The sequence below is a fragment of the Acomys russatus genome, chromosome 1 (genome assembly GCF_903995435.1).
Source record: "Acomys russatus chromosome 1, mAcoRus1.1, whole genome shotgun sequence".
NCBI lineage: Eukaryota > Metazoa > Chordata > Mammalia > Rodentia > Muridae > Acomys > Acomys russatus.
In genome coordinates, this window is record NC_067137.1 from 9,277,889 (window position 1) to 9,305,131 (window position 27,243).

At 44.3% G+C, this 27,243-nt stretch overlaps 1 protein-coding gene across 1 annotated transcript in view; it reads right to left on the reverse strand.

Moving 5' to 3' along the window:
* Plekhh2 (pleckstrin homology, MyTH4 and FERM domain containing H2) overlaps nucleotides 1-27,243 on the reverse strand; it is an 85,716-nt gene that overhangs the window by 23,877 nt on the left and 34,596 nt on the right. The window contains 14 exon segments of the mRNA XM_051161158.1: nucleotides 1,096-1,275; nucleotides 2,079-2,111; nucleotides 2,114-2,193; nucleotides 3,522-3,630; nucleotides 5,599-5,778; nucleotides 9,207-9,287; nucleotides 15,552-15,710; nucleotides 16,724-16,810; nucleotides 17,213-17,323; nucleotides 17,426-17,562; nucleotides 19,667-19,811; nucleotides 20,346-20,440; nucleotides 22,127-22,202; nucleotides 25,011-25,969. Coding sequence (XP_051017115.1) covers nucleotides 1,096-1,275; nucleotides 2,079-2,111; nucleotides 2,114-2,193; nucleotides 3,522-3,630; nucleotides 5,599-5,778; nucleotides 9,207-9,287; nucleotides 15,552-15,710; nucleotides 16,724-16,810; nucleotides 17,213-17,323; nucleotides 17,426-17,562; nucleotides 19,667-19,811; nucleotides 20,346-20,440; nucleotides 22,127-22,202; nucleotides 25,011-25,969 — 2,432 coding nt within the window.

Here is a 27,243-nt window from a genome sequence, read left to right on the forward strand (position 1 = left end):
GGAAGAATGGGTCTTGACCTTGAGAAGCCTAATCTAATAGGAAAAGTTTATATAAAACCCTCAGCAAATTATAGTAGACCCTAATATCATGAATTACTTTTTTATAACATGGAGGTAATGGGTTGGGGCATTAAGGTAAGACTCACTGGGAAGATGCAGTTTTGGATGGATTGTAACACAAGGTGCTGGGAAGGAAGAAAGGGATGCAAGAGGGACAGTGCCAGGTGCAAGGTGGAGAGCACTGTAAGAGTGTCAGGTGCCAGGTGGAGAGCACTGTAAGAGTGTCAGGTGCCAGGTGGAGAGCACTGTAAGAGTGTCAGGTGCCAGGTGGAGAGCACTGCAAGAGTGCCAGGTGCCAGGTGGAGAGCACTGCAAGAGTGCCAGGTGCAAGGTGCCAGGTGGAGAGCACTGCAAGGCTCCACGCATCTGCAGAACAGGGCGGGGGTGTTGCTCACTCACTGTTGAACAGGGAGAGTTCATTTAATCACAGCTGACGGAGCAAGTGGAGAAAAGCAAGAGATTCTGTGCTTCAGCTTCCAAAGCTATTGCAGCTGGTTGTGAGCTGCCTGATCTGGGTGCTGGGAACTGAACTCCAGTCCTCTGGAAGAGTAGTGTATACTCTTAACAATCTCTCTAGTCCCCATGGCTCAGAGGTTAAGAGCGCTGACTGCTCTTCCAGGGGTCCTGAGTTCAATTCTCAGCAACCACATGGTGGCTCACAACCATCTATAATGAGATCTGATGCCCTTTTCTGGACTGCAGGTGTACATGCAGGCAGAGCACTCATACATAATAAATAAATAAATAATCTTTTTTAAAAACTTAAGTTTTAGTTTCTGAGGCATGGTTAATGACATGGGGAAAATGATTATATTCTATGGTTCTAGAAGGTAATATGCACACTCTAACTCCAGTGTGAAAAACTGGGAGTATATAATAGATAGGTATTTACACACTTACATACAAGGACCTGATAGACAAATCAAAAGGATATTCATCAGCATATCACACTCTTTGTGTTTTCAAATGTCTATACTCAAATGTGCATCCTTCTTCTGATCAGAAGGCATGACTTTAAATTGCACCCATATGCACCTGCAGTGGTCCTGGCTGATTCTGCGGCTGTCTCCGTCTGGTCTGCTTAATAAGCTGACAGCAAATTTCATTCTGTAGCTCGGGATGCGTCAGGCAGACCTGCAAAGCGCTCTGAGCTAGAGAGATATGGTAGTCGATGGCAGGGGAGTCGACCGCAGCGTTTATGAAAAGCTGGCATGTCTGAATGGAAGAGAACATGGTCGAGGTGAGAAACGATCGGGTTGATTTGGCACAAATCACAGCCATTCTATTTTTCTTTTTAGCAATAGTTTTTATTTAAGACAATGAAAAAGATGTATTGTGATAACTTAAAAAAAAAAAAAACCAAAAAACTAGAGTGGCTACTGTAATAGCAGGCCAGGCAGGCTCAGAGCAAAAGGACTTTGTCAAAGATAAAGAGGGTCATTTTATAATGGCAAAGGGGTCACTTCTTCTGGAAGACACAATGATTGCGCTATGTTCTCTAATAACAGAGCTTTAAAACACATGTTTACCTTGCCCAGTCAGTCATTCATTTTAGTCACTTCATCTCAAAGTTCAGATTGGGTCTATTTAACACTTTCCTTTGCCGTCAAAATGCCCATTTTCCTTTACTACACAAAGTACGTAGCATCCTGATGAAACATCATTCTACATGTTCCTCAAAAGACAGTGAGGCTGGGGGATATAGCTCAGTGGCAGAGTGCTCATCTCCATCATCATCACCACCACCACCACCACCAATCTTCACCATCATCACCACCACCACCATCTTACCATCATTATCATCATCATCACCACCACCACCACCATCAATCACCATCACCATCACCATCATCCTCATCGTCATCACCACCACCACCACCATCATCACCAACCACTACCATCATCCACAACAACATCCATCACCATCATCATCATCACAGCTTGAATTTTCTTAGAGCCAAACTTTATAACACGGATGATTACATTCAGTTAATCACGAGACTTGCCAACAGTATTACCTTAAATAACTTAATGGCTTCTGTCTGCAGAGCTCTTCTGAAGGCAGTGTGGTCAGAGGGGACAGGATCCCTTCTTTGCTGTGACACAGCATGGGGTGTCTCCATATCTGGGAGGCTGAACACAGAAGGGCACATGAGCAGAGTGAGAGGATTCCCACTCCTGGCTGTTAGCTTGACCCTTCAGCAACCAACTCATTCAGGCGTGGCTCATTGTCTCCCAAGGGTCAGGAAAAAAAACCAAAAAAAAAAAAAAAAAAACAAAACCAAACTAAAACCTCCCTCGCCCCCAGCCCCCTGCAGCCCTCATGTTTCCTTCTGGAGGCTGTGAATACAGAAAAGTTGAGTCCTAACCGGCTCAGCTGTCCCAAGTCTACTCAGCAGCGTGTTACTCACACATGCCAGTGGGTAGTGAACCAGCTAGGAAGGTAACTTTAACAAGGATCTTGGGAAAGATCGAGAGAGAAGCCAAAGAGGAGGAGATACGAAGACAAAAAGGAACACGGCGTCGTTCCTGAAACCAGTACTTATTAAATTCCTGCAGTATAGCTGGGCATGGAGATCAGTGGCAGGGGACTCTGAGCATGTGGCAGGCTCAAGACTGTTTCCTATCACTGCTAAATATTGGTCAGTACAGATGTAACGTACAGAAAACACAGAACAGAATCTAGAGTCTCAACGGAAAACCTTCTATGACAGCTGATCTTGAACCTCAAGGGGACAGGGTTTGGAACGATGCCTCTGGGCATGCCTGTGAGGCATTTCCAGATAGCTTAACAGAGAAGGGAAGACCCACCCTGAATACTGGACCTCACTATTCCACAGGCTGGGGTCCTGGAGTGAATAAAAAGGAGAAAGTAAGTGATATGTCAGCCACCTCTTACTCCTGCCACAGTGCCTTCCCCACCACAGTAGACTGTATCCCCTCAAACTGCAAGCCCAAATTAACTCCTCCTACCTCAGCTTCCTACTTAACTTAGAAACTTAGCTGCTTGTCAAGTATTTGACCACAGCAATAAGAAATGCAACAATACACTATGGCTGGAAGAAAATTAATATCAATACAAAGCTACAAATGTTATAAAAGTGTTAAATGGCCAAGTGAATTGGGACTTAACTTCAACACTGATGGAGTACCTTTTGAGATTCAGACTCTACACTGGAGTGGACTAGCTGAGGCATCTTCTAAGGCTAACCTAGGTTTCATCACGTTAGAGACAGACACCAAGGGTGGGGCACACCAGACAAAAGGAGCAAGGTAAACAGAGGCTGAGGGGGCGACGAGATAGGACAGGACGTGGAAGATGCTGATGCTCTTGAACTAAGAATTCTGGCCCATTAGAGGAAGAGCGAGGGGAAGAGTAGCCGCCATGTGAAAACCCCCATAAGGCTAAGGGTTTGAGACCCACTTTCGTGAACTCGGAAGTCTATGTGTTTTGAACTTACAAGGCTCTCCCTCTATATTTAGCAGCTTGCAAACCAGTTGTTCAAATTCAGATCCAACATTTACATTGTTACTTCCAGCCGCAACAGTGAGATGATAAAGCCAAGTGTCCTTCAAAAGAAAACATGGTAACAGAATGTTAGCCAAGACGTCCTATTGATCTGAAGAGAAGGAAAAACTCGCCGAAAACAGTAAAAACCAACCAACCAAACAAACAAAAACAAACCAAAAGGACAACAGCAACAGCAACAAAAGCAAACTTTGAGACAGAAAAGAAAGCACTTCCTTTAATTTTTAATTTGTACATTTTAATGTGTGTATGTGTGTGTGTCGGGGGGGTGCATGCATGTGGAGGTCAGAGGACAACTTGAGGGAGTTGATTATCTCTTTCTACCATGTGGGTTCTAGGGATCAAACTGGGGTCCTCAAGCTTGCAACTGCCAAGGAGGGCTCGCTCTCCTGAGCCATGCTCACACTGTTCCTCACTTTTCACTATATTCTACACATGCTTAGAAAAGCATGATAAAATCAAGGAGTTTGTTTGTTTTTTTGTTTGTTTTTGATTTTTTGAGACATGGTTTCTCTGTGTGTTCTAGTTGCATTTATGATCTTATTTGATATGATAGATTTTAATTTTTAAAAATTACGTTTTTATGTGCATAAGTGTTTTGCTTGCATTTATTTATGTGAACCACATGCATGCCTCACGCCCTTGGAGCCTAGGAGAGGGCATCGGAGCCCCCGGAACTGGAGTTATGGATGGCTGTGAGGGCTGTGAGCCTCTGTGTGTGCTGAGAACCAAAAGTGGGTCCTGTGTAAGAGCAGCAAGTTCTTAGCTGCTGAGTCTGAATATTTTTTCTTTTAAAAAAATATTTATTTTTATTTTATGTGCATTCATGTTTTGCCTGCATGTATGTCTGTGTGAGTTCTCCTAGAACTGGCATTACAGACAGTTGTGAACTGTCACGTGAGTGCTGGGAATTGAACTTGGGTCCTCTGGAAGAGCAACCAGTGCTCTTAACCGCTGAACCATCTCTCCAGCCCTAAGTCCTGGATTTTAAAGTCTTAAAGTCAAGTTTATAAACCACTGCCACTGTAATTTCTTGCACTGTGTATTTTTCTTTTTCTTCCTTTTTTTCTTTTTGATTTTTTGAGACAGGGTTTTTCTGTTTAACCCTGGCTGTCCTGGACTCACTTTGTGGACCAGGCTGGCCTCGAACTCACAGAGATCTGCTTGCCTCTGTCTCCTGAGTATGTGCCACCACAACTAGCATGTGTATTTTTTTTTAGAAAGCACTTTTGACCCAGATACAAGCTTTTTAAAGAAAAACTTCATGAAATTCTTTTAGCTCTTTAAATTTATCCTGAAGTTAATTTTTGACAATTGTGCAAAATGAAAAATTAATGGTTTTCTTAGAAGCCAATTTCATCAAAATATAACAAACATATAATACTACATAAAATAAATGTACAATTCACTTCTTTCCAATCAAATTGTGACTCTCCTTATATCATACCCAGTTATAGACATCATACAGCAAATATAATTATTCATTTTTTGTTGTTTCTAAGCCAAAGTTTTTGATAAAAATAACTAAATAATGTTAGAGGCCTTACATTCACCAAAAATGTCCAGCCTGTGACGGTCACACTTTTTAAACATAAAGTCCTTTTGTCCCTCACTGTCACCATTAATTTTTATCTCAACACAATTTTTGTCAATAGGTTAACAGATGGCATGTTTAGATGAGGCTTTCTCCAGAGAAGTAGAGAATCTCAGAAAACAGAGATTGAAGGGCCTCCACTGCACCCCCCCCCCAAAATCTGTTCTTTTTTTTTTTTTTTTTTTAAAGATTTATTTATTATTATGTATACATTATAGATGGTTGTGAGCCACCATGTGGTTACTGGGAATTGAACTCAGAACCTCTGGAAGCGCAGTCAGTGCTCTTAACCACTGAGCCATCTCTCCAGCCCATCCAAAATCTGTTCTTATTTTCATAAAATTGGCTTGAAAGTAGCCGTACCTGAAGTACAACGCCTGAATCCCTTCAGACCAACCAAGAAGATGTTAAATACCTTCTCATGTTTGGATCCGATCAGCAGGTAAGTTGGGCCTTGGTCTTTGGGGTGGATGACGATGGTGTAATGGGTGGATAACAGACAGCGCCCACTGGCTTCATAGTCTTCATCTGAGTCACAGGACCTGTCCACCTCCTCCACCTTAGCCTCCCAGAGTTTGATCTGACCTAGAGGAAACTGCAGCAAAGGTTAGTGGTGGTAAGGCAAGTGATGTCTCAGTCTTTTCCTTGGAGAAAGTTATAATGGTCCTTTTCCTTTTAAAAGGCATGCTTTGAAAAGCGAGTACCTCAGTGAGATCCAATATCCACTTTGTTACAAACATAACGGCCACCAGCAGAAACCCTAACTGCGATGTAAAGCAACCAAGGGAACACTGGACATTTAACGTTGGAGGACAAGAATAACAAGAACGGACTCAAATGACCAACTCCTTGCGCAAGAATACAGTTTATATTTCAGCGCAAATGCACATTGGGTCCAGCTTCCATCCTGGAGCTGATGAGTGATTTGGGTGAGCTGGTGGAGCAAACGGTAAAGTGTAGCAGTGGGCTCCATATTGCTTGTAGATCAAAAGACCAGGCAGCTGGCGCAGAGGCTACCTCAGACCCCCACGGGTGTCTAGTGTTCCTGGACCACTTATCAAAGCGAGTCACACCTCCCTGGGAGAGGCAGCGGCACTTTCCGTTGCAATTTAAAGCGTAAGAAAACCTCCCTACGGGTCGTTTTGTTAAAGTGTATCTATTCTTTTACTGACTAACACAAACTGTCTTCCACGTTAGTCATTGCAGAGCATTCGTCAGGTTTATAGCTTCTAAAATACTTGGCCAGGTTTGCAAATGCAGAAATTACTTTTTTGGGGGGGGTGGGGGTGGCGGAGGGTGTTGAGACTCTGCCTCGCTGCTGCAGTCATCTCCCTGTGTCAGCTTCCTGAGTACTGGGATTACAGGCATACACCACCATGCCTGGCTACAATTCTTTGAGAAATAAAAAAACCATTCTAACCACAAGGACGTGTGCTATCATCCCTTTTCCACGATGCATACCAGGGCTCTGTGCTCGGACTCCCTTGTCCTGACCACCTCCACACACGGAGGGTGATCTCATCCACACTCATGGCTTTAGTCCCAGCATCCGTTAGCTACTCCCAAATGCCAAACTCAGGATCCGAACTTGGACGTCTTACAGCATCCCAGACTCCCTTCGACCAGCCTACCTCAACCACCTGCTCCTCCCAGCCTTCCTCAGGGCACTCGGTGACTTCATCTTTCCTAAAGCCTGGGCCAAAAACCTTGACAGCATCCCTGACTCTGTTCTTTCCGTGACATAAATTCCATCAAGACCGTCAGAAAAATACGGTCTCTTCTGATCAGGGCCGTCGCCTCTCCCAGCCACAGCTGTCTCTGGACTGGATTAGCCCAACAGTCTCCTAATTAGTATCTTCCTTGTCCCCTTCAGTCTGTTCCTAAAATAGAAGCTCCGTGTTCCTGTCAGACAGGGTAGGACTGTGTGCTGGCTCTGCTCAAAATCCTGCAGCCGTGTCCTGACTCATAGCATCAACAGAATATGGCATACCAAAAGACATCTCTTTGCACACGTGTGAGGGTGCATCCTGATCTCCCTCCCCTTTTTTTCTTTCAAGGTAGGGGATAAAACTTCCCATATGGAAGATGCTCTTTTGGTAATAGGCTGAAAACAATATTCTTTAAATGGAGATGGGAAACTGAGGCCCTGGAGAGCTGACACAGAAACTCTTGCCTGGCCTGGCCTGCTAGGCACTTCGCCCGGTGACTACAACAGCCTGTCCCCGGGCCTTCCCCTGTCTTCCCAAGTTACTGCCCTTGGTCCAGGTGCTTATGAGTCTTCAACTCCTGACAAAGCCTCGTGTCTGCTAGACAACTTACGTTCAATAAATTTGTATACCTTTTGCCTATAATCTGGCCCACGTTGGTTTCAGGCCTACTGAAAACTCTGCCAACACAGGCAAAATTTCATCTCCCTAAAAAAGCTGGCATCTTTCCTTTGACCTCCGAGGCTCCGTACGGATTAGCCCCTACCATATCTCTTACGTCACCTCCCACTGGTTCATTTCCTAAAGAGTTGCAGTCCAGTCACACTGACCTCACTCTTTCTAAACATAGCAGGCATGCTCCTGCCTTGGGGCCTTTGCATCTGGTGCTCCATCTGCCTGGAATATTGTCACAACTATTCCCATGGTTGCACTTTGACTTCCTTTAGGATCCAGTGAAAAGCGAGACCTTCCTGAGGTAACATCTATCTGGTTAATAAGTAATGACTAACTAAACAGTAACTTCTATGTGAAATGTATTTTATGACATTCTTTTTTTAAAAAACATTTTTATTTTATGTGTGTGTGTGTGTTTGTATCTTCACTTTTGTGGGGGGAAAAGAAAGGTAGAAAAAGTCACAGCAAGTCTATGAATTCCTAGTCTTCATCACCTCAATATTTAATAGTCATTTTTGCATCAGAGGGTTAACTGTATGCTCTGGTTTGGATATGAAGTATTATCCCCAAGGACCCATGTGTTGTGGTTTGGTCCCCAGATGGTATGCCATTTCTAGAGCTTCTGTAACTTCAGGAAGTGGGACGTGTCCAGAGGAAGGGGTCACTAGGAGCATGTCCCTGACCCCTATTCCCTCAACTCTTCTAAACATAAATTCACTTATTGGAGCCTTCCTAAAAGTCACATGTGCCCACAATTTTAGATCAAAATTTGAGTGTCCACTTTCCTGACTGTTGGGTTAACAGGGGATGCTGGGTGCTGCTTTGCACTGTGCTTAGACTTAAAGCTTCAGGCAGCATCGCTTTGCAAGCTCTTCCCTTGCTACGAGCGCATCCTTTCCATTGGCTGCAATCAGCAATGCCAAGAACAATACAGCTGTAGACCTGAGAGTACATCCTGTGCAAAGGGATCAGGGAAATAACTGACCAACATGGTCACGGAACCAAATCTAGGGTCATTAACTAACCATCCACAGGCTGGTTCTATGGGTCTGGAATCATCAGTTTATACAAGTGAGGCATCTGTGTTGGCTAAGTCCATGTAGTTACAGTAATACCCAGGTGACTGAGTGCCCACAATGGCATGTAGCCATTTCACTTTTGGTAGACAGCCCATCTTCCTACTTTTAAGGTGAAGGTAACTTGAGTTCCTGAGAGTGACAGGGACATTAGTTTTAAAATGAGCAGACAGGACATAACAGGAAGAGCAGATAGCAAGCAGATGGCAGGTAAGTGGTATCCAGGCATCCGAGGACCCATCGGCCCGGCTTCCTTTTCCTCGGTCATCCTTCCTAGCTGTTCACATCTCCTGGCTTCATCTAATCTGTCAGAACACTGGGAATCGAGGCAAAGCGAAGGTTAGTGGAGTATAGTGAGGTGGTATTCTCTCAGTGCTTAGAAAGTACTAGTTACTGAGCTAAAACGTAAAGGCCAAGCAGCTTATTACCTCAGTACTAATTGTAACTCCAAGTTCACCTAAAGTTCTAAAGGCTTGCCTAACAACAGAAAAGCCAAAAGGTAAAGCTTTCAGGCTACCACAAAGTGAAAGTCTTCCTCTGACTGGGATACTAAGATGTGTACGTACCTTGTCCTCTTGACTACGAAAATAATACAAGATCTTTCCAATGAGCTTGCACCAGACTCTCTTAGAGTAGCCATGTTTCACCTGAAATTGTATTTCAGTGGATTAAAATGTGGTTCGAAGCTTGGAAAACGTATAGTTTATACAATCTCTGTGAGGTCCTATGGGTGTCTAGTTTGCTCAAGCCGGAAGTGACATCCCAAGCAGACTGCTCAAAAGCTGCCCAAGATTTGCCCATGATGGCGGCTGATAGAATCGCACAGACTGCTCTACAGTGCACCATGTAACACTCCCTGAGAGTCTGCTGTGTATCACATGCAACACTTCCAACTAGAACAGAGGTTCCAAACCTGTCGGTCTCAACCCCCTTGGGGGAGGTCAAATGGCCTTTTCACAGGGGTTACATATCACATATTCTGCAAATCAGATATTTACATTGTGATCCATAACAACGGCAAAGCTGCAGTTATGAAGTCGCAATGAAAATAATTTTATGGTTAGGGGGTCACCACAATATAAGGAACTGTAGCAAAGGGTCGCAGCATTAGGAAGATTGAGGACCACTGGCCTAAATGTTAAGTAACAGAGACAGAGTTTGGATGTCGCCTTTGACTGTGCAGAGCCAGAGGTGAACTGGAGAAGCTGACAGGCACTAGGCACAGCCTCCTCCTGCAGGAGCTCACAGTCTTTGCTGAGGAGGCTATCATTTGTCTAGATGAGTTATTGTGAGATCAGAACTTGGTGGCCTTTGTAGCTCTGTGAGTTCCAACCTGCACTAGTGTTGCTAAGTCTGGCATAGGCACTGAAGGTCTAGACCAGACAGACCCCACTACATCCTCTATTCTATGAGAACATGAAGAAACCTATTCCCACCAGTGGGCGAGCCTAAGATGAAGCCCTCTTATTCCCCTTCCAGAATATTTTGTGCACACACACACACACACACACACACACACACACACACACGCACACACACACAGATACACAGAGAGAGACAGACAGACAGACACAGAGAGAGAGAGAGAGACAGACACACACACAGACACACACATAGACATAGACACACACATAGACACAGACACAGACACACACACACAGTCACTCTCTGGTGTCCTCAGGCAAGTGACTTACCTACGTACCCTGTCACAACATAGGATTATTGTGCACCTCTCAGCTATCGTTTGGCCCATTGAGACAACTCATAAATTAAAATATAATACTAACTGCAATAAATGCTTCCTTCCTCACTATATAAAGAATCAAATACATGGCCTCCTTTAAACCCACAAAGCCAGCTAGCCTTTCGGCATTGGAAGCTCTGGTTTAAGCAAATGTCCTTGCCACTAATGTTCTGATGGATTTAGAACGCTCCTGGAGGAACAACGACAACAAAAAAGTTTCATTTGGCACGATGTGCCTCCGTTTAATTAAATTTGGAAACATATATTTACAGAGGAATATCCTTGGCTTTTAAACTGTTTCCTCTTTCTTTAAACAGCTCCAAAAGAAGTTTCCTCAAAACCGGAGTATAATTCGTGTACTTTGGAAATGATTTACTTTTAAAATAGAACAATGTCTGTGTCTAAACCCAAAGTAAGTAGGCGCCTTTACCAACTACTATAAAAGCCGTGCTTTAAAAAACAAAAACAAAAACAAAAACACAGCCCATCTTTATGCATACATCTTATATTAGGATTTCTTCAAACTCTGAATCTGAAGCCATTTTAACAAAACATACCATACTAGACAGACCCGTACAGAGATGTAAAGGCAACCTCAAAGGCTTGGCAAGCCAAATAATTTTAAAACTGGGTTTGGTCTTGCTTTGATAACAAAAGCCTTCTAACTATATCAGTGATGATAAAAGTTTGAGAACAGAAACTGAGAGATGGCTCAGAGGTTAAGAGCACTGGCTGCTCCTCCAAAGGTCCTGAGTTTATTTCCCAGCAACCACATGGTAGCTCACAACCATGTATAATGTGGTCTAGTGCCCTCTTCTGGTGCGCAGGCGTACATGCAGTACAGAGCACTGTATACATAATACATCTTTTAAAAAAGAAAGAAAGAAGAAAATGAAAAAAAGTTAGAGAACAAACAATAGATTTTACCGTAAGCCTTTGTCAACACACAAAACATGAGCTTCCCTGGTCCCCTCTCTTCCCCTCATCTCATCCCTGTAGTGTCTCCATGCAAATCTTGTCACCAGCGTGGCTGACATCATTATCTATGAGAAACTCCCCTGACAATACTTAGCGCAATACTTAGCATTTTTGAGTGCTTTTGATGTGCCATGTACTGTCTGGACACACTTTTCATGTTTCAATGGAATATATTTCATATTTTTAACACCCGCAGGGGGTTGTCGCTATGCTTGTCTCCCACTTCACAGACGAGGACACTGAGGCACAGGGCCTGAGAGTAACTTATTCCGGGTCACAGAGGTCGTGCCTAGGCAGCGTGGCTCGCCAGCGCTTTCCCTGCTGCCTCAGCTGAAGCATCTTGTCACCTTGCCCTTCGCATTTCCAACAAACTTGGCTGTTTGTCATGTTTCCCACCCACTCCTTGTCTTTACACTCTAGCTCCTTTTCCTCCACCGGGAAAGGGCTCGCTTCTGTGGTTTACACTCTGTAGTCGCTGAGCACCGCCGCCTCTGACTCCCTGGCCCTTTCGTTCCATCCTTGCTATTCTTTGACCATCTTCCTGACTCAATCCCCTGATCCAAGCATCTTCTACTTTCTCCATTCCTGCCTGGTCTCTTCGCTCTCTGCCAACCTGGGATGCTGTGCTTGATCATAAAGCATTTCTTGCTCCAGGGCCCATGACCAAATTGCATTCCTATGCTCCGACAAATCCATTCACCAACACGTCACCTCCACTTGCCTTTAAATAGCCCAGTGGAGGCTATGAGAAAGCAGAAGGCTATGCTAGGTGGGCAGGACTGGCCACAGTCAACAACTGTTGAAACCAATGGTGAATCTGTGAAGTATCCTTCATGCTTACGTATTTGAAATCTGATAATAAAAGACACACTTCAAATCATTACCCTGACAGGCATAATGTAAAGCAAGTGAAAAGTTAGTTGTAGATCTATTTCATATTTGAAATGTTGCATAGTAAGACGTCAGGAAACGTCACTATGCTCCTTCTCCTAGGCTGTAAAGTCTCTGCTCCTAACAAGGGCGTTGACTGATGTTCCAATCATTACAGGTTCAGGGAGCCTTTGGTAATACGTATAAACCTCAAATGTCTCTGGCTACATCCCATTTTCAGTGAGTCCACCCAACCCCTTCCCCCACTCTTAGCAAATGCCTTTGTCTTAGGGAGACCAAGAAAACCAAGGACATTATAAGTAACCTCACTCCATGTCCCTCAAATGCAGATGTCATCCACACCCCTCCCCACTTCCTACCAGGCCAGCCCTTCCGTCCTGCCTTTCCCGATTCCCACCCACTCACTTCTGGATCTTAATCTTCCAGGTCTCCTGGCTTCTTCCCTCGGCTCATAAATACAGGGTACAAGTCTTCCTCGTCCTCTTTTGACTCCATGTCTGACCTCCCCCAGCCCCACGCTCCACGCCCCGCAGCTGAAGAGTACTGGAGTGTATAGACAGCCCTGTAAACTCACACCCTCCACGTGCCTCCCACCACAATGTCCTCTTTTCCCCAAGCGCGGCAAGCAGGACCCTAAGACCCAACCCTCGCTCCGGGACAGACTCTCGGGATTTTCCACCCATGCCTGTACATCCCCACATTTTGGAGTGTTCCATTCTCCATCCTGTACTCTGAAAAATCTACATTATCCTTTTTTTCTGGGTGATTTCTCTCATTTTCATTGTTCTAACAGTCACTTAGATGATGCCGAGTCCCCACGCCCTTTCTCAGCCAGTTCTCTCATCCAATGCAGACTGTCCTCTGATGTCTGCTAGGCTTTGTTTTAGTTAGTTGTTATTTGTGTGTTTGTGTGTGTGTGTGCATGTGTGTGTGTGTGTGTGAGAGAGAGAGAGGGAGGGAGGGAGGGTACTAGCCATGATGCGCATGTGGAGGTCAGAGGACAGCTCTGTGAGGTCATTGTCACCTTTACCTGAGTTCCAGAGATTGGAAGCAGCTTCACCTGCTGAGTCATCTTGCTAGCTCAGGATGCTTTTTAGGTAAGATGTCTATACAGAACTCAAAACACCAGTCTGTTCCCAAACAGCCTGTCCATCTGCCGAAAGCTGCTCCTCTCTCATGAGTGTTCATATCCAGCCGAGCTGTCATCTGGACACTTAAAATAAAAACCTTGTCTACTGCCTCACCCGACTCCAAACAAACTGGTTTTCCTACCAGCCGCCACTTAAACGCACCCTCTTTCCTCATTTCCCTTAACAGTTCAGAGCCTCATGGCCATGAGAGCCACAGCATCAGCCGATCTTAGACTTTCTAGCGTGCCTCCTGCAAATTCATCTTCTCCGGCAGAGCAAGCTGTTAACAGCATCCATATGTCCACGTCCCCATTACAAACCCTGAGGGGCTCTGGACATCCTTCACGAAGCCCAAAGCACTTAACCTGCCGTAAGACAAACAAGTGAGAGCTCTCTGGTGTCCTCGCCAAATGTTGCCAGCCCAGGGAGCTCTGCTGCATCACACCTCATGTGTGTGCCTCGCCCCATGGGGTGGCTTCTCTGCCCACTGCCAGTTGCTATAACTATGTGTCTCCCCTCCGGTGCTCAACGGAGACAAAGCTCTGAGAAGTTATCACTCCAACACCCCAAGTTGTTTCACCAGGGCTTTCTGATACATCACTGACTGTACTTTTCCCATGTTATTATAAATAAGCTTATGACCTCTTCTTTCTCAGTAGGATAGGAAGCTATCTGAAGAATAGACGGTTTGCTATTCTTTTTTTTTTTTTTTCAAGACAAGGTTTCTCTGTGTAGCTCGGGGTGTCCTAGAATTTGCTCTGTAGACCATGCTGGCCTCAAACTTAGGAGATTCACCTGCCACTGCCTTCTCAAGTGCTGGGATTAAAGGCATGCTATTATTTTCTAGTTGGTTTTTAAATTAAAAATTTAGACAGCACATAACATATGGGCTTCATTGTGGCATTTTTTAACGCACATATCACTGGACCTGACTTAATGGCATTGTGTTCATTTTTAAAAGTGTATTTTCCACAATGCCAGGAAGTTCTCAACAATTAAGTGTTTGCATGGCAAAAGAGTATTTTACAAAAATTTAAAAAAAGAAAAAACAGGACAGAGATGACTCATTCAGTAAAGTGCTTGCCCCAGCAAGCATGAGAATCTGAATTCAATCCCTTACAACACGTGGGAAACGCTAGGGCAGGCATATTTGCCTGTGCTAGTACTAGGGAGACAGAGACAGGAAGATCCCCAAAGTTTGCTGGCCAGCCTGTCTGGCAAAATCTGTCAGCTCCAGGCTGTGAGAGAAACAAACAAACAAACAAACAAACAAGGTGGAGAGTGATTGAGGAAGACCCTTGGCATGAACTTCTAGCTCACAAACACACACACACACACATACACACATATACACACACTCATACATGCGCACACACACATACACACATATACACACACATGCACATACATGCACATAAACACACACACACACACACACACACACACACACGTAAACTGTCTTCCAGAGTAACACTCTAGCAAATTTAGTTTATTCTAATACCAAGTTTCAAAATAAAAGTCTTTCCTTTGAGCAAATTGTAAACATTATATCCATTAAACCAATTTGTGTGCTAAAAAATCTAAGAGACAGCAAACTGGTCTCTGCTCTCCTTGCTGATCTCTTCTGCTTCTTCTTGGTTGTACTGTATCTACTGCTTGTCCACTGTTTGTCCTATGGCTTTTTGGTACCCATTCGTTAGCTACTGATTAGAAAAGGCTTGTTAAATATTTTTCACTCCATTATTTATTTAATGTGATGTGTGTGTGTGTGTGTCACAGCATGAATATCAAGGGCAGAAGAATTGGTGGGAACCAGTTATCTCCTTACAATAAGTGGGTTTTAGGGATCAAATTCAGGCAGCAAGCACTCTATCTGTTGAGCTATCTTGCCAGCCCAAGCATATTACATATTAAGGGTATTAACTGGGTTTCACACCTTTCAATTACCTTTTCAAATTCTTTTATTTATATTTTTGTCTGTGGCCAATTTTATCTTTTTTTTTTTTTTTTTTCATCTCCATAGGTTTACCTGGGCATTATACTTAAAAACACACTTCCCACCCACCCCCAAAATATTAAATGCACATATTATCTGAGCCCTCCTATTTGTGATGCTGGGAACTTACAAAAGAGCTGCCTCGGATGCTGCTATGCACACACAGTCCTACCTTGGTGAGCAATCCCTTTGCTGTTGGTTTGCCCTCCGGCTGCAGGCAAAGAGGGTTGGCAGCTTGTACTCGCAGAACATTTTGTAACACCTTAATCCATTCTTCCAATATATTGGGAGAATCTGCAGTCAGATAGTACGTGTGTTTCTCTGTGGTCAGCTAGAACAAGGTAAGGAACAACAGGAGAGGCACTAGTGAGGACGTAGCCCTTGCCAGGTCAAGCATCATTCCTGACAGGGATCTCTGTTCCCGGGGAAATGCAGAATTCTTTAGCCACTCTGTGAGAATGACAACCACTGAGTTGAAAATCCTTTTCATGTGGGTCTGATACTGCTCGCACTATTAACTCTAGGGCTGTGGTTTTGTATCTTTGTCATACTTTGAGTTTCTCCCCCTCAGGGTGATAGGATCTAGGCTGCTGAAACAAAGAGACAGACTGGAGGTGATGACAAACAAGGCCGAAGCCCACAGAACAAGAAGGGGTTTTCACAGAGAGAAGTGAGAGAGTGAATTAGAAACAAATGAGAGGAATTCAACACCAATTCCTGGTGGTACACGTGACCACTGACCAAGAGGAGGTCACAGTATTTTAAATTATCTGTGTTGACAATTACCCAAATGGTTCGGGACTTCGCAGCCAATTCTCGAGCCGTGCTCTGCTTTGGCGCCCTCCCTATTCATCTGTCTTAACCTCAGGCGTCCCAGCTCACTGACAGCATCAACCGCGAACTTTGCTAGAAAATTTGATGACACTTGGCAGGGACAGTGCCTCTGCTCACCCATAGCTTTCCCTCTTTGAAGTTCCTGGGAGAACTAATTGCCACTGTCCAATTCTATATTCAAGTACAAACATTCTTGAATTCAATAGCATCTTGTGTCACAAACATCCCAGAAACTCGTTTATTGGATAACCTCGCACTAAAACACCTGGATATTTGAAAAGCTGAAGAGCCCAGGAGATTAAGGCCACAGGGGAGAAAGGTGCAGGGTAGCATTGGGAAACAACCATGCTTAGCTCGCAGTGCAGCCTTAACTAAAGCCTTGGGTTATTATATTCCTTTGAGCGTCAAACTGATTCTAAAAATGAAGGAAGAGGGTAACACACAACCAAACCTCAGTTGAGAATTGGTTTTCATGGTGCCAAAAGAATAGCGAACTCAAAAGACGTGTACCTGAACTGTTTGCTTGTTATCTCCCCTTAAAATACTGCAGGATGCACTAAGTTCAATGTGGCCCTGGGGCTTCCGAATTACATCGCTCTGTACAAAAGGAGGAAAAGCAAACACAGAGAGATTAGCAGCTATAGCAGGAATTACAGGAAATGTTTTGTATCATTAATACATGATTAATTTTTAACCTTTATTTTTATTTTATGGGTATGGATGTTTTGCTTGCTTGTATGTCTTCCGTGTATGCATGTAAAGCCTGTACCAGCCAGAGAGGCCGTCAGATGCCCTGGGACTGGAGTTACAAACAGACAGGCATGAGCCTGCCATGTGGGTGCCAGGACTGGAACTAGGACCCTCTCTGCAAGAGCAGCCAGCATGAACCATCTCTCCAGGCCCCATAATTAATTCTTTATTACAGGGTAAGAAACCATCTGGGAGTCTGCTTTACAGTGTGAGGAATTCGGGACTCAACGGCGAGCACCTCCCACTCACTGGAGACTTGTAGTAAAGCAATTCTCCACCTTTGAGGACAAACCACCTCCGCTTCCATGTCTTGACTCTCCCGCTCATTTTTAGCAGATAGCCAGATTTTTCTAGTGGTTCCTAATGAAAAGAAAACATTTGAGGAAAGTGGGATTTTTGTTTCCTTCTGGGAAAAACTAGCAGATACATTAATTTTTTTTCAAAGCTGGATCCAACGTTTACATTTTTCCCGTTTTCGCTGGAGGACGAGCAGGTTTTGGGGAGTTTCTGCTCTGGTTGCGAGCACTCTGCGTCGGTGCAATAGGCGTCAGGAGGAATGGCATAATCGCTTTCAGACGCAACTGAGGAGTCAGACACGCCTAGGAAAACAAAGATGTACGCGGAGTCAATATTTCATACAGGTGTGGGCCAACGGCAGCCGTGAGTCCTCCTGTGGACGGCACTGACTCCTCCATCAGAAACCGCCCTTCACAAGATTTATGCCCACTCCTCTGGCCATAGAGACTTCCAGTGCGGGGGGGTTGAGACTGTCACCCAAATTTCCAAGAAAGTCAAAAGAACACTAGTAACATTTTGGTATGATTGGAACTGTGAGTTTTCTCACATATACAAAATACTATGAAGGTTTACTGGTGCATCTTTTAGTAAAGATTTGTTTGTGTGTATATTTTTATGTTGATACATAGACAAACAGATGTTGAACCTCAACAGTATTTTTATGAAAGTCCAGTAAACTTTTAACCAGCCTATTGGCTTTTAAAAAATCCTTCACTAAAGATAAGCAGTAAGTCTCAAGGACACAAACATACTAGTTCATCTGCCAACAACTATGAAGTAAGACCTGATGGGACATTTTCACACTAATTCAGTTGATGTTCTAGAAAGTGTCTTGTGAGTTACAAGCCATATACAGATGATACATACAACTGGAGATGTATAACTACTAAGCGAAGTCATGAACTTAGGCCATCATGCATTAAAAAAAAAAAAAAAGTGTTTACTAAAGGGCACGCGATAATGCCCAGCCTATAAAATACTAGCCTTTGCTTACTTGTTCAAACAACAGTTGCATGACACAGACACCAGACATTAGGATCCTCAGAGATCACCCTGGTTCGTGTCCTCATAAGGAGTGAAAGACCCAGAGATGGCAGAATTTATGCAAAGTAAAATAGTTAGGCAGTGGTGATTTTGGAGGGCAAAGCTCGGATCCCAAGCACAGGGCTGATGTGCCAGGCCCTGTCGGAGGTGCTGCGGCCGCGGCATATAAGGAAAGAAACAATGAGTCCTCTTGGCACAGAGCCTAACGAGGGGAAACAGATGCCCGGCAGTAGCAAGTGCAAGAAAATGAAATGCGGAGCCGACTAAAGCATACGGGACTGAAGAAGGGCGAGCACCATAGTCTGAACCGTGGAGCCCACCAGGAGGCCATGTTGGAGCGGAGTGATGAGGCAGCTTGGGAGTCAGGAACAACGGTGCACACGCATGAATAAGCCTAGCACTCCAGAGGTGCGCACCAGAGGATAGGCGGTGTAAAGCAAATTTGGGCTAGAGAGCAAGCTCAAGATTAGTCTAGGCTACAAGAGACGCTGTCTCAAAACAAAGTCGGCAATTAAAAAAAAAAAATGTAAGCAAGAGGGCGGGCGAGGCCAGCCTTGAGTCAGGGAAGAGAAAGGAGGGAATGAGATCAAAGACATAAAAGAGTAGCCTGTCAGCTACTAGGAAGAACAGGGCAGCTGTATTCTCAGCAACTATGTGACATAACCTGAGTGGCCACAGAGAACCACGGTAGAGCACAACAGCCTGAGTTCAGAGCCCCTCAGTACACACGAAACCGGACATGAGCATCTGTAACTCCAGCACAAGATGGGACACGGAGACACGAGGATCCTAGAGCTCGTGGGCCAGCTAGCCGGCCTGGATGATAAGATAACATGTCTCAAAGTGGGAGGCAGCAGTGAGGTTGTCCTCTGAGTTTCACATGAGTGTAGTAAACACACATGCACACATATAACTTTTTTAAAATTATTAAAAGTTATGTGTAGGCACAAAGTAAAGATGAAGCTATCTTCCACGTTACTATCAGATTAACCGACACAAATTGTAGGTGTGTTTTCTGACATTTTACAATAGTCTTTGCCACAAATTAGTCAACAGGCCACAAGGTTATGTATAAAAAAGAAACTTAACCTTGGCCAATTACTTCTTTTTATAATAATATAATATACTACCACTAACAACAACATTGTTAATTAGGATGATGATGAAAGACTGCTTTGTGTGAAAACTCAGAGAATAAGTAGGAAATTACCACTAGAATATAGATGGCTCAGTCCTAGGCTAACACACATTTCACTGTGGCTTTGGAGACTGTATTTTTAGAAAGCCTACTGTTGATGCAAGTCCTGAATCAATATTCAGAACGTGCTGGCGCTGACTCCTGCGCATGCACTTTCCCCTCACCTCGCTTCATGGCTCTGGGGCTGCTGGGCCCACTGCGGCTGCGTGTGTCTGACTCCGACGTCCTGGAGCTGGACCTAGAGCTGTCCTCTTCCTCTGAACCAGAAGAATCGTCCAGGAAAGGGCTGCTACTTATTTGTGTTGCCTTCTAAAGAAAAGCAGAACAGCGCCCCCTGTATCCACCTCTAAAGTCGCCGCCCTTTACAGAAAGCGGCCACAGTTACATTTTTTTTTTTTTTTTTTAAAGCAAGATAATAGCGTATTTTGACATCATGAAAATCGTCTTCAAAACCTTAGGCTCTAATTAGCTAGGAATTTGTCAATTATAAAAGATTCCTGAAATCATAAGATTGTTCATATCTGACTGTCCTTGTTTTAATTAGCTTCTTCTGGCAAAGAAGGGACCCTGGCAGAAACACAAAGACCTTTCTAAATTCGGAGTTTCCATTGCATCATGAATAATGCGCTAAGGCCAGGGGATGGGGGGGGGGGGTGAGGAGAAAGACATCGTAATCATCTTCTCCAGGCTTTCCGTCTCTTCTTTTTTTTTTATGATTTATCAATGTGAACTTTGAAATCTAATGTAAAATGTTAGGAGTGGAATCTGGAGCTTGAAGGAAGTTTCCTTGAGCATCTTGAAGAGAACCATATGTCAAACAGCAAGAAGCACACTCATTATTACCCCCTTCAGCGCTGTGTACACCGGGGCTGTCATATTCTTGTATATCAGAGACGTATAAAGGCCTGATGCAGAGTAGGAAAGTATGTTTGCAGAATCTGAAACAAACAAACAAAAAACAACATTAAAGAAAAGCCTTCCGGGGGCTGGAGAGATGGCTCTGTGGTTAAGAGCACCGCCTGCTCTTCCAAAAATTCTGAGTTCAATTCCCAGCAACCACATGGTGGCTCATAACCATCTGTAATGCGATATGGTGCCCTCTTCTGGCTTGCAGGAGTACATGCAGGCGGAGCACTGTATACATAATAATAAATAAATAAATCTTTAAAAAAAAAAAGAAAAAAAAAAAAAAAAAAAAAGAAGAAAGAAAGAAAAGCCTTCCAACTAGCACACCACTCTATTTCTTATGAATCTATATTAAAGAGAAATCAGATCAACAGGTGACTATTAGTATTATTCCGCTTTATGAGTTATGGTGTTTCCAGATTCACACCTACACTTTCTGATTTCTGTCTATTGGTGATGGAGTCTTACTGCAAAACCTAGGCTAGCATCAAACTAGCAGCGATCCTCCTGCCTACACCTCCTGACGGCTGGGGTTAGAGGCACCATACCCACCTACAAACACTGTTTCTGGTGGGACATTATTTTCCTCACACGTGCCAGCTCCCCAACTAGACTCCATGCTGTTACCTCTTTGGCCTCTCCACTATGCTTAGCTGTGCAGAGCTAGGCAGAAACGACCACTGGCTGAAGATGCTCTCTGAGCCCTGTCTCTTCTGTCATTCTTAAGCCCTGACAGAAGACTCCAATGTTGATAGGTTAGAATATACTTCCCTGAATATTAAGAACAGAAGATGACTAAAATCGTCAGTGTTGCCTCTCCAGATGAACCAAATGGAAGACAGGTAGGACATGGGAAAAACCCACAGACGTTTTTCTTTTCTTATTCTAGACACTTAGGTGATTTTTTTTTTTTTTTTTTTTTTTTTTTTTTGCCTTAAGTTTTTGAGACAGGTTCTCATGTAACCCAGGCTAGCCCTTGAACCCACTATATAGCTGAGGTTAGCCTTTAGCTCTAGATCCTCCTGCCTCCACCTACCAAGTGTTAGATCCTCCTCCCTCCACCTACCAAGTGTTGGCCTTATTTATTTTTATAGTGGGAATGACTGTTTCTATAATATTTTTTGAAGGAAGGAGGGAAAAATGGTATAGAAACCAATATTTTTATAATTTTTGTAGCTTTAAATGGATAGATGCCCAAGTCTTTCTACTTTTTGGGAGTGATAAAAACATAGTAAAGCACTTTCTGTGTCATGACTGAATGTCTTTGTGCCTTTATCCTAAATACAATGAATATCAGTTTTAGAGCAAATCCGCAACCATTTCCCAAACACTTACATAATTCCATTATTCCAGTAACATTAGACATTTAGGGAACATCTTGTCTAGTGAAACAGCAATATAAAATCATATAGTTTAAAATATCCTTTATTACATCATTTTTAAAGAAGTCATAAGCAGTAAAATTTACCGTTTTAACCATTTTAAGTGCATAATTTGCTAGGGCAGAGATTATTTTCTTGTAAAACAGACTTCTGGAACTTTTTCATCTGAAATATTAAACCTGTTAAACAGCATTTCCCCTTCCCCAATTTCCCAGGCCCGGTGACCATCATCCTATCCTCTGCTTCCGTAACTGGTTGCTCTGAATCACATCCCCTGCCTCTCTGCAGCTGCATCCCTCCTTGGCTCACCCGCACCACAACATGCAGAGCACTTACTTTTATTAGCATTCTCCATATTGAAGGCCTCAGACATTCGGATGCCTGATTTGGCTACAGCATATATTCTGCTTTCCTAGTAATAAAAGAGAGATTGAACCAGGTACTTACAGCCAAGAAATGATTGCACGGAACATAATTATTTTTTCATTTGCTCTTCAGATAACATCCACTAGAGTACAAAATTCTAGTTATCAGAAAATGCATCAGTACCAATAAAACACGCCATTGTGAAAAACTTGTAGAGATTCCTCCCATTCCTTAGTTAGTCCATCCTTTATCTCTGTTCCTAGACTTCGGCTTGGTATCTTGTATAGACAATACAAGAACAAGCCTGAGGAAGATCACTCCCAATCGCTGACAGCAGATAAACACCATCGTTAACGCTCTAACAGTCTGCACGTGGCTAAAGGGGAAACGTGAGCAGCTGTAGCATGAAGCCAAAACCTGCTTAGTCACTGATGACACACAGGTAACTTCTTTAATATGTCTTACCATGGTTAGAAAAAAAAAAGAAAAGGAAAAAATTGTATTCAGAAGCACAGCAGAGCATTAAATATTACTGCCTTCTTATTCCAATGTACATTTCAGTAAAATAAAATAGACTTCGGGTCAAATAATAAACGGGTCTGAGAATTATGTTAGAATTATTATCTTGTTCCAAAAGTAGTTTATTAGGTTTCCTTCTCTTCTCCAAGAAAGCTCTCTGATGGGTGCGGTAAGGACAGCATTGCTAGCTAACAAGGAAAAGGAGCCCAGTGCTCCACAGGACCTAATTCACTGCGCTGTGCTTTTTATAAAAGGTCTAAACTTGAACACAGTTGCCTGGACCAGAACAACTGATGCCATGTTCTTCTATTAGGATGGCCAGTGGCCACAGCAACTGGCGCGAGGTCATTGATGATGGGGGCGAGGGCCAAACAGAATGGACAAGCTGTGTTTTCTCTGCATGTGCAGGGTTCACACACAGAGCGTAACTCTAAGCAGGAGGTCCGAGGCAGCTGGCGTCTATGTGAGCTTGGGATCGAGCAGGAAGCTGAGCCAAACCAGGTCACTTATAAAGAGCGGGCCATCAGAGGTATTTCTGAATCACAGTGACTATTACCTTGTGCCTGGTACTCCAATTCAACCAGGGGAGGCTTGCTTTGAGTTAGCATCGCTGACTGAGCTAGCTAGAGCATCTCCTGGGCACCTGCAAATGCCTATGAACTTTTGCCCGTGTCAGTACATTAGAAAGTTTGAGAAGCAATACTACTTTTCCAGGACCAAATAGCTTGGAAAGACAAAGGGAAGGAAAAGGTAAAATTGCTAAATAAAATGAACTTGAAAGCTTAACATCAATCTTTGAAAGTCTTCAACATAACAAAAGAAGCCTTAGGGTGGCATAACTAGAATTCCGGAGATCCACATGCCATTTGCTTCTATTTTTTTTTTTTTTTCTTTTTTTGTGCCATGTAGAATTTAGCAATAAACAAGAGGCTGTTTCATGTGGATACCAAAAGGAAAAATGTCCTCGTGAAAATAAATAAAAAGCAGACACATCTCTTAAGTCTGATTTTATATTAGGGAAGCCATGGCTGTTGCAAGCTGCTTACAGTGACAGTGGCCACTAAAAAAAAAATAGCCACAGGACAAGAACATGGCTCCCACACCCAAGACACCTGGCAACCCAGGAGAGTTTCTTTTGAAGCGAGAGGTTAAATTGTGCCAATATGGAAAGGAAAACATAAGTCTACAAAACAGACCAATTCACTTAACTTTAACTATAGAATCTCGGGGCGAATGAGATGGCTCAGTGGCCAAAGGAGCTTGTAGCTAAGTGTGACAAGCTGAGTTTGATCCTAGGGACCTACGTGGTACAATAGAGTGCCAGCTCCTGCACGCTGTCCTCTGGCCTCCACATGTGCACCACGGCATGCTCGCCCTCCCATTAGGATAGGTTTTTCTTTAAAAAAAAAAAAAAAAAATCAAGCAGTGTAGATAGATATTCATTCCTAAGAAGTATCAACAGTTGACGGGCAGGCTTTGTAGTCACAGCCAATGCTTGCATAGAAAACAGGTCCCTTCTGGGCTAGCAGGAAGGCACTTTAGCTGAGGTAAGGGGTGTATGAGCCATGGCAAGTAAAGCGAAAGCTGTCTTAACCAAGTAAACAGCAAAGCTGCGACCAGGACCTACAGAGTCTCAGGGTGCTGCAAAAGCATCAGTTACAGAACGCCTCTCCCTCACCCCTCAAGTCTCCTTCTGGGTCGTGGGGCCTCCAGTCACTGAGTACTCCTACTCCCTACCCCCACTCTGTCACTTCCTTGGCTCTCCCAGCCCAGCACCTTCCCTCTCTCCTTTCCTAGCTCCCACAGGAAACAAGCGTCTTTATATTGGGTGTGTTAAAAGGGCCTCACTTATGACAACACCAACAGGGCACTCCTGCTGGTGCCAAACATGCAGTCCGAACTGCGGCTGGCTCGGGTGCCTTTTTGGTGAGTGCTACGCTTATACTGAAAACATTGGGGATCCTTAGCTTTAGGGGTGGCAGGTATGCTGAAGGCACTAACTAGCCTTGCTTCCCCCAGGAGGAAGCCAGAATGCTCAGGGTCCAGCTTGGGCCTGAGTGAACAAATCTTCCAAATTCTAATATTGAAAAGCTCATCGCCTCCCTCCCCCCGCCCAATTCTCTTATCTGTGAATGAAGTCATACTTTGAATTTCCACTTGTCTTGTTTCTCAATTGTTCAGAGCACAGTTGGGGAAGAAAAGGGGACATCATATTCTGAAAACTGGAAGTTGTTAGAACAATGCTGGGTTTGAAAAGCAACAGGGGGTACGAAGGCTGAGACTGAGGGCTGAGAGAAGGCCCCTGTGTGTGCACTGTGCACAGCCATGTAATTACCCAAGAGGGAAATCGGTGCAGAGGAGGAGTAGGCGGTTTGCTGCCCGAGGCCTTCTTTGTGGGCTCACTGTTCTCCTGGTCATCTGCAAACGGAGGATCCAGGGAGTCATAGGAAAATAACCCATCCTCGCAGCCCGTGTCCATGGGCTCCACAACGTCCGTGCTGTCGCCGTCAACCACATCAAGATCTGTTTCCTGAGGTCTCAGTGGCCGGATCATGCTTATGGCGTTCCTGTTGGTGCCAAACATCCGGTCCGAACATAACTGTGGCTGGCTCAGGTGCCTTTTGGTGAGCGCCACGCTTATACTGAAAACATTGGGGATCCTTAGCGTTGGGGGTGGCAGATATGCTGAAGGCACTAACTGTGTTCCTTTCCCAGGGAGTGAGTTAGGGTGTTTGGGGGTTAAAGCTGGGGTTAAAATAGGGCTTGGGGTGTTGGCCTCGCTTGATGAGGATGAATAATCCAGTCTCTGGGACTGAAATTTTTTATTCAGTTCATCTGAGGAACTGTCTTGCTCTTTTCCTCCCGACTGAGAATTCCCCTTTGCAAGGCTATTCTGAGCTTTCCACGGAGCCTTCTGCTGCCAAGAATACAGCGTCTTGTGCTCTGGCCTGGTAACGCCGAAAGTCTCTTCTTCGAATATAGAACTACTGTCATCCGAGGCAGTGAGATAAGCTTCGCTGCCCATCCTGCCACACGGCACGCCCTCCTCGGACGTGTGGCTGGAAAGGGTGGAAGTGCACCTGGGCTTGGATCTGCCCTTGCTTCCATCTTCCTCGTCAGAACTCCAGTCACTTACTGGAACCCCGGAATTCTGGGATGTACCACCGTCCGTTCCAAAGCTTGCTCTCGTTTTCCGGTTCTGTTCTGAGCAGCGAGAGGTCTCCTGCAACTCTCCCTGGCTTCTGCCGTTCTCTCGGCCTTGGTTATCAGCACGCTTCTCTGCAATTTCCATCTCTAGAGGAAGATACATGACATTGGCAGGTTGCCCTTAACAATGAAACCGTTACGTAACTACGCCGTAAGTGTGCATTGCGCTGCCTGACGCAACTACACTGCAGAGACCGGCAGTTTCGCGTGAATGAGGTCAGCTTACGCCTTCTTAAGCACGTTTGAAAAATGCAGGACTGATATAAGCAAAAAAAACCTTGTGCTTCCATGTAATTGTAACAGGAGTAAACTTTTTTTTTTTTTTTTAACAAATGAGTATGTTGGGGAATGAAAGTTGTCAACAATCTAAAGAGAAAAGGAGCAGAGTGTGAAGCGGGGTGCGCTTTACTATCAAAGGAAGAAGCCACCAAAAAATGAACGCCATTGATTCCAATTTAGAAGCAAAGAAAATGGCAACCCTTCACAGTCATCATAATGCGAGCCTGACCTAAGCACGGAGCCATGATTTAAGAATCAAACTGTGTTTACCCTTCAACACGTGGAATGTGCAAAATCACAGGAGCGGCTTTCCTCCGCTCTCTGCTTAACTACAACGTGTGATTTAATACTCAGAATAACCTCTTTAAATGACTTTCGACCTGGATTCTTTTGTTAGCACCATGAGAAATGTAATGCAAAGCCGGGCATGGTGGCGCACGCCTTTCATCCTAGCACTTAGGAGGCAGAGGCAGGCGGATCGCTATGAGTCCGAGGCCAGCCTGGTCTACAAAAGCAAGTCCAGGAGAGCCAAGGCTAAACAGAGAAACCCTGTCTCAAAAAAACTAAAAAGAAGAAAGAGGAGGAGGAGAAGGAAGAGGAGAAGAAAGAAAGAAGGAAAGAAGAAGGAAGGTAAGAAAGAAAGAAATGTAATGCTCCAGCAGCTTCATAAATAATCACTTGAAACTTCAGATTGAACAGGAAAGGAACTATGAGAACACAAATGTGACCCGCACAGCCCAGGCATGAGGGGCCGACCAAACATGGCCTCCAGCTTTAGAGCAGGTACTGGTTGCATTTCCAAGTGAGCCAGAGCTTTGGTGCGGGTGACCTCAGCAATACTCAGCTGACTGCTAGACAGTGAGGGGAGATGAAAAGAGGGGAGTAACATTAAGAAGCAGGTATCAAGGCAGCCTTCCCACTGGAAAAGCCGCAGTGTTTCCCAGGATGTCAAAACCAAGGCGAGGGGCAAGCTTCCGCGTTGTCACTTTTCTAGTGCGTTGGAAGAAAACTAGAGTCCACTGTGGCCTCCTAGAACTTTGGGAAGAAGTCAACAAAAAAGGATCGGCCTTGGGGTGTCACAG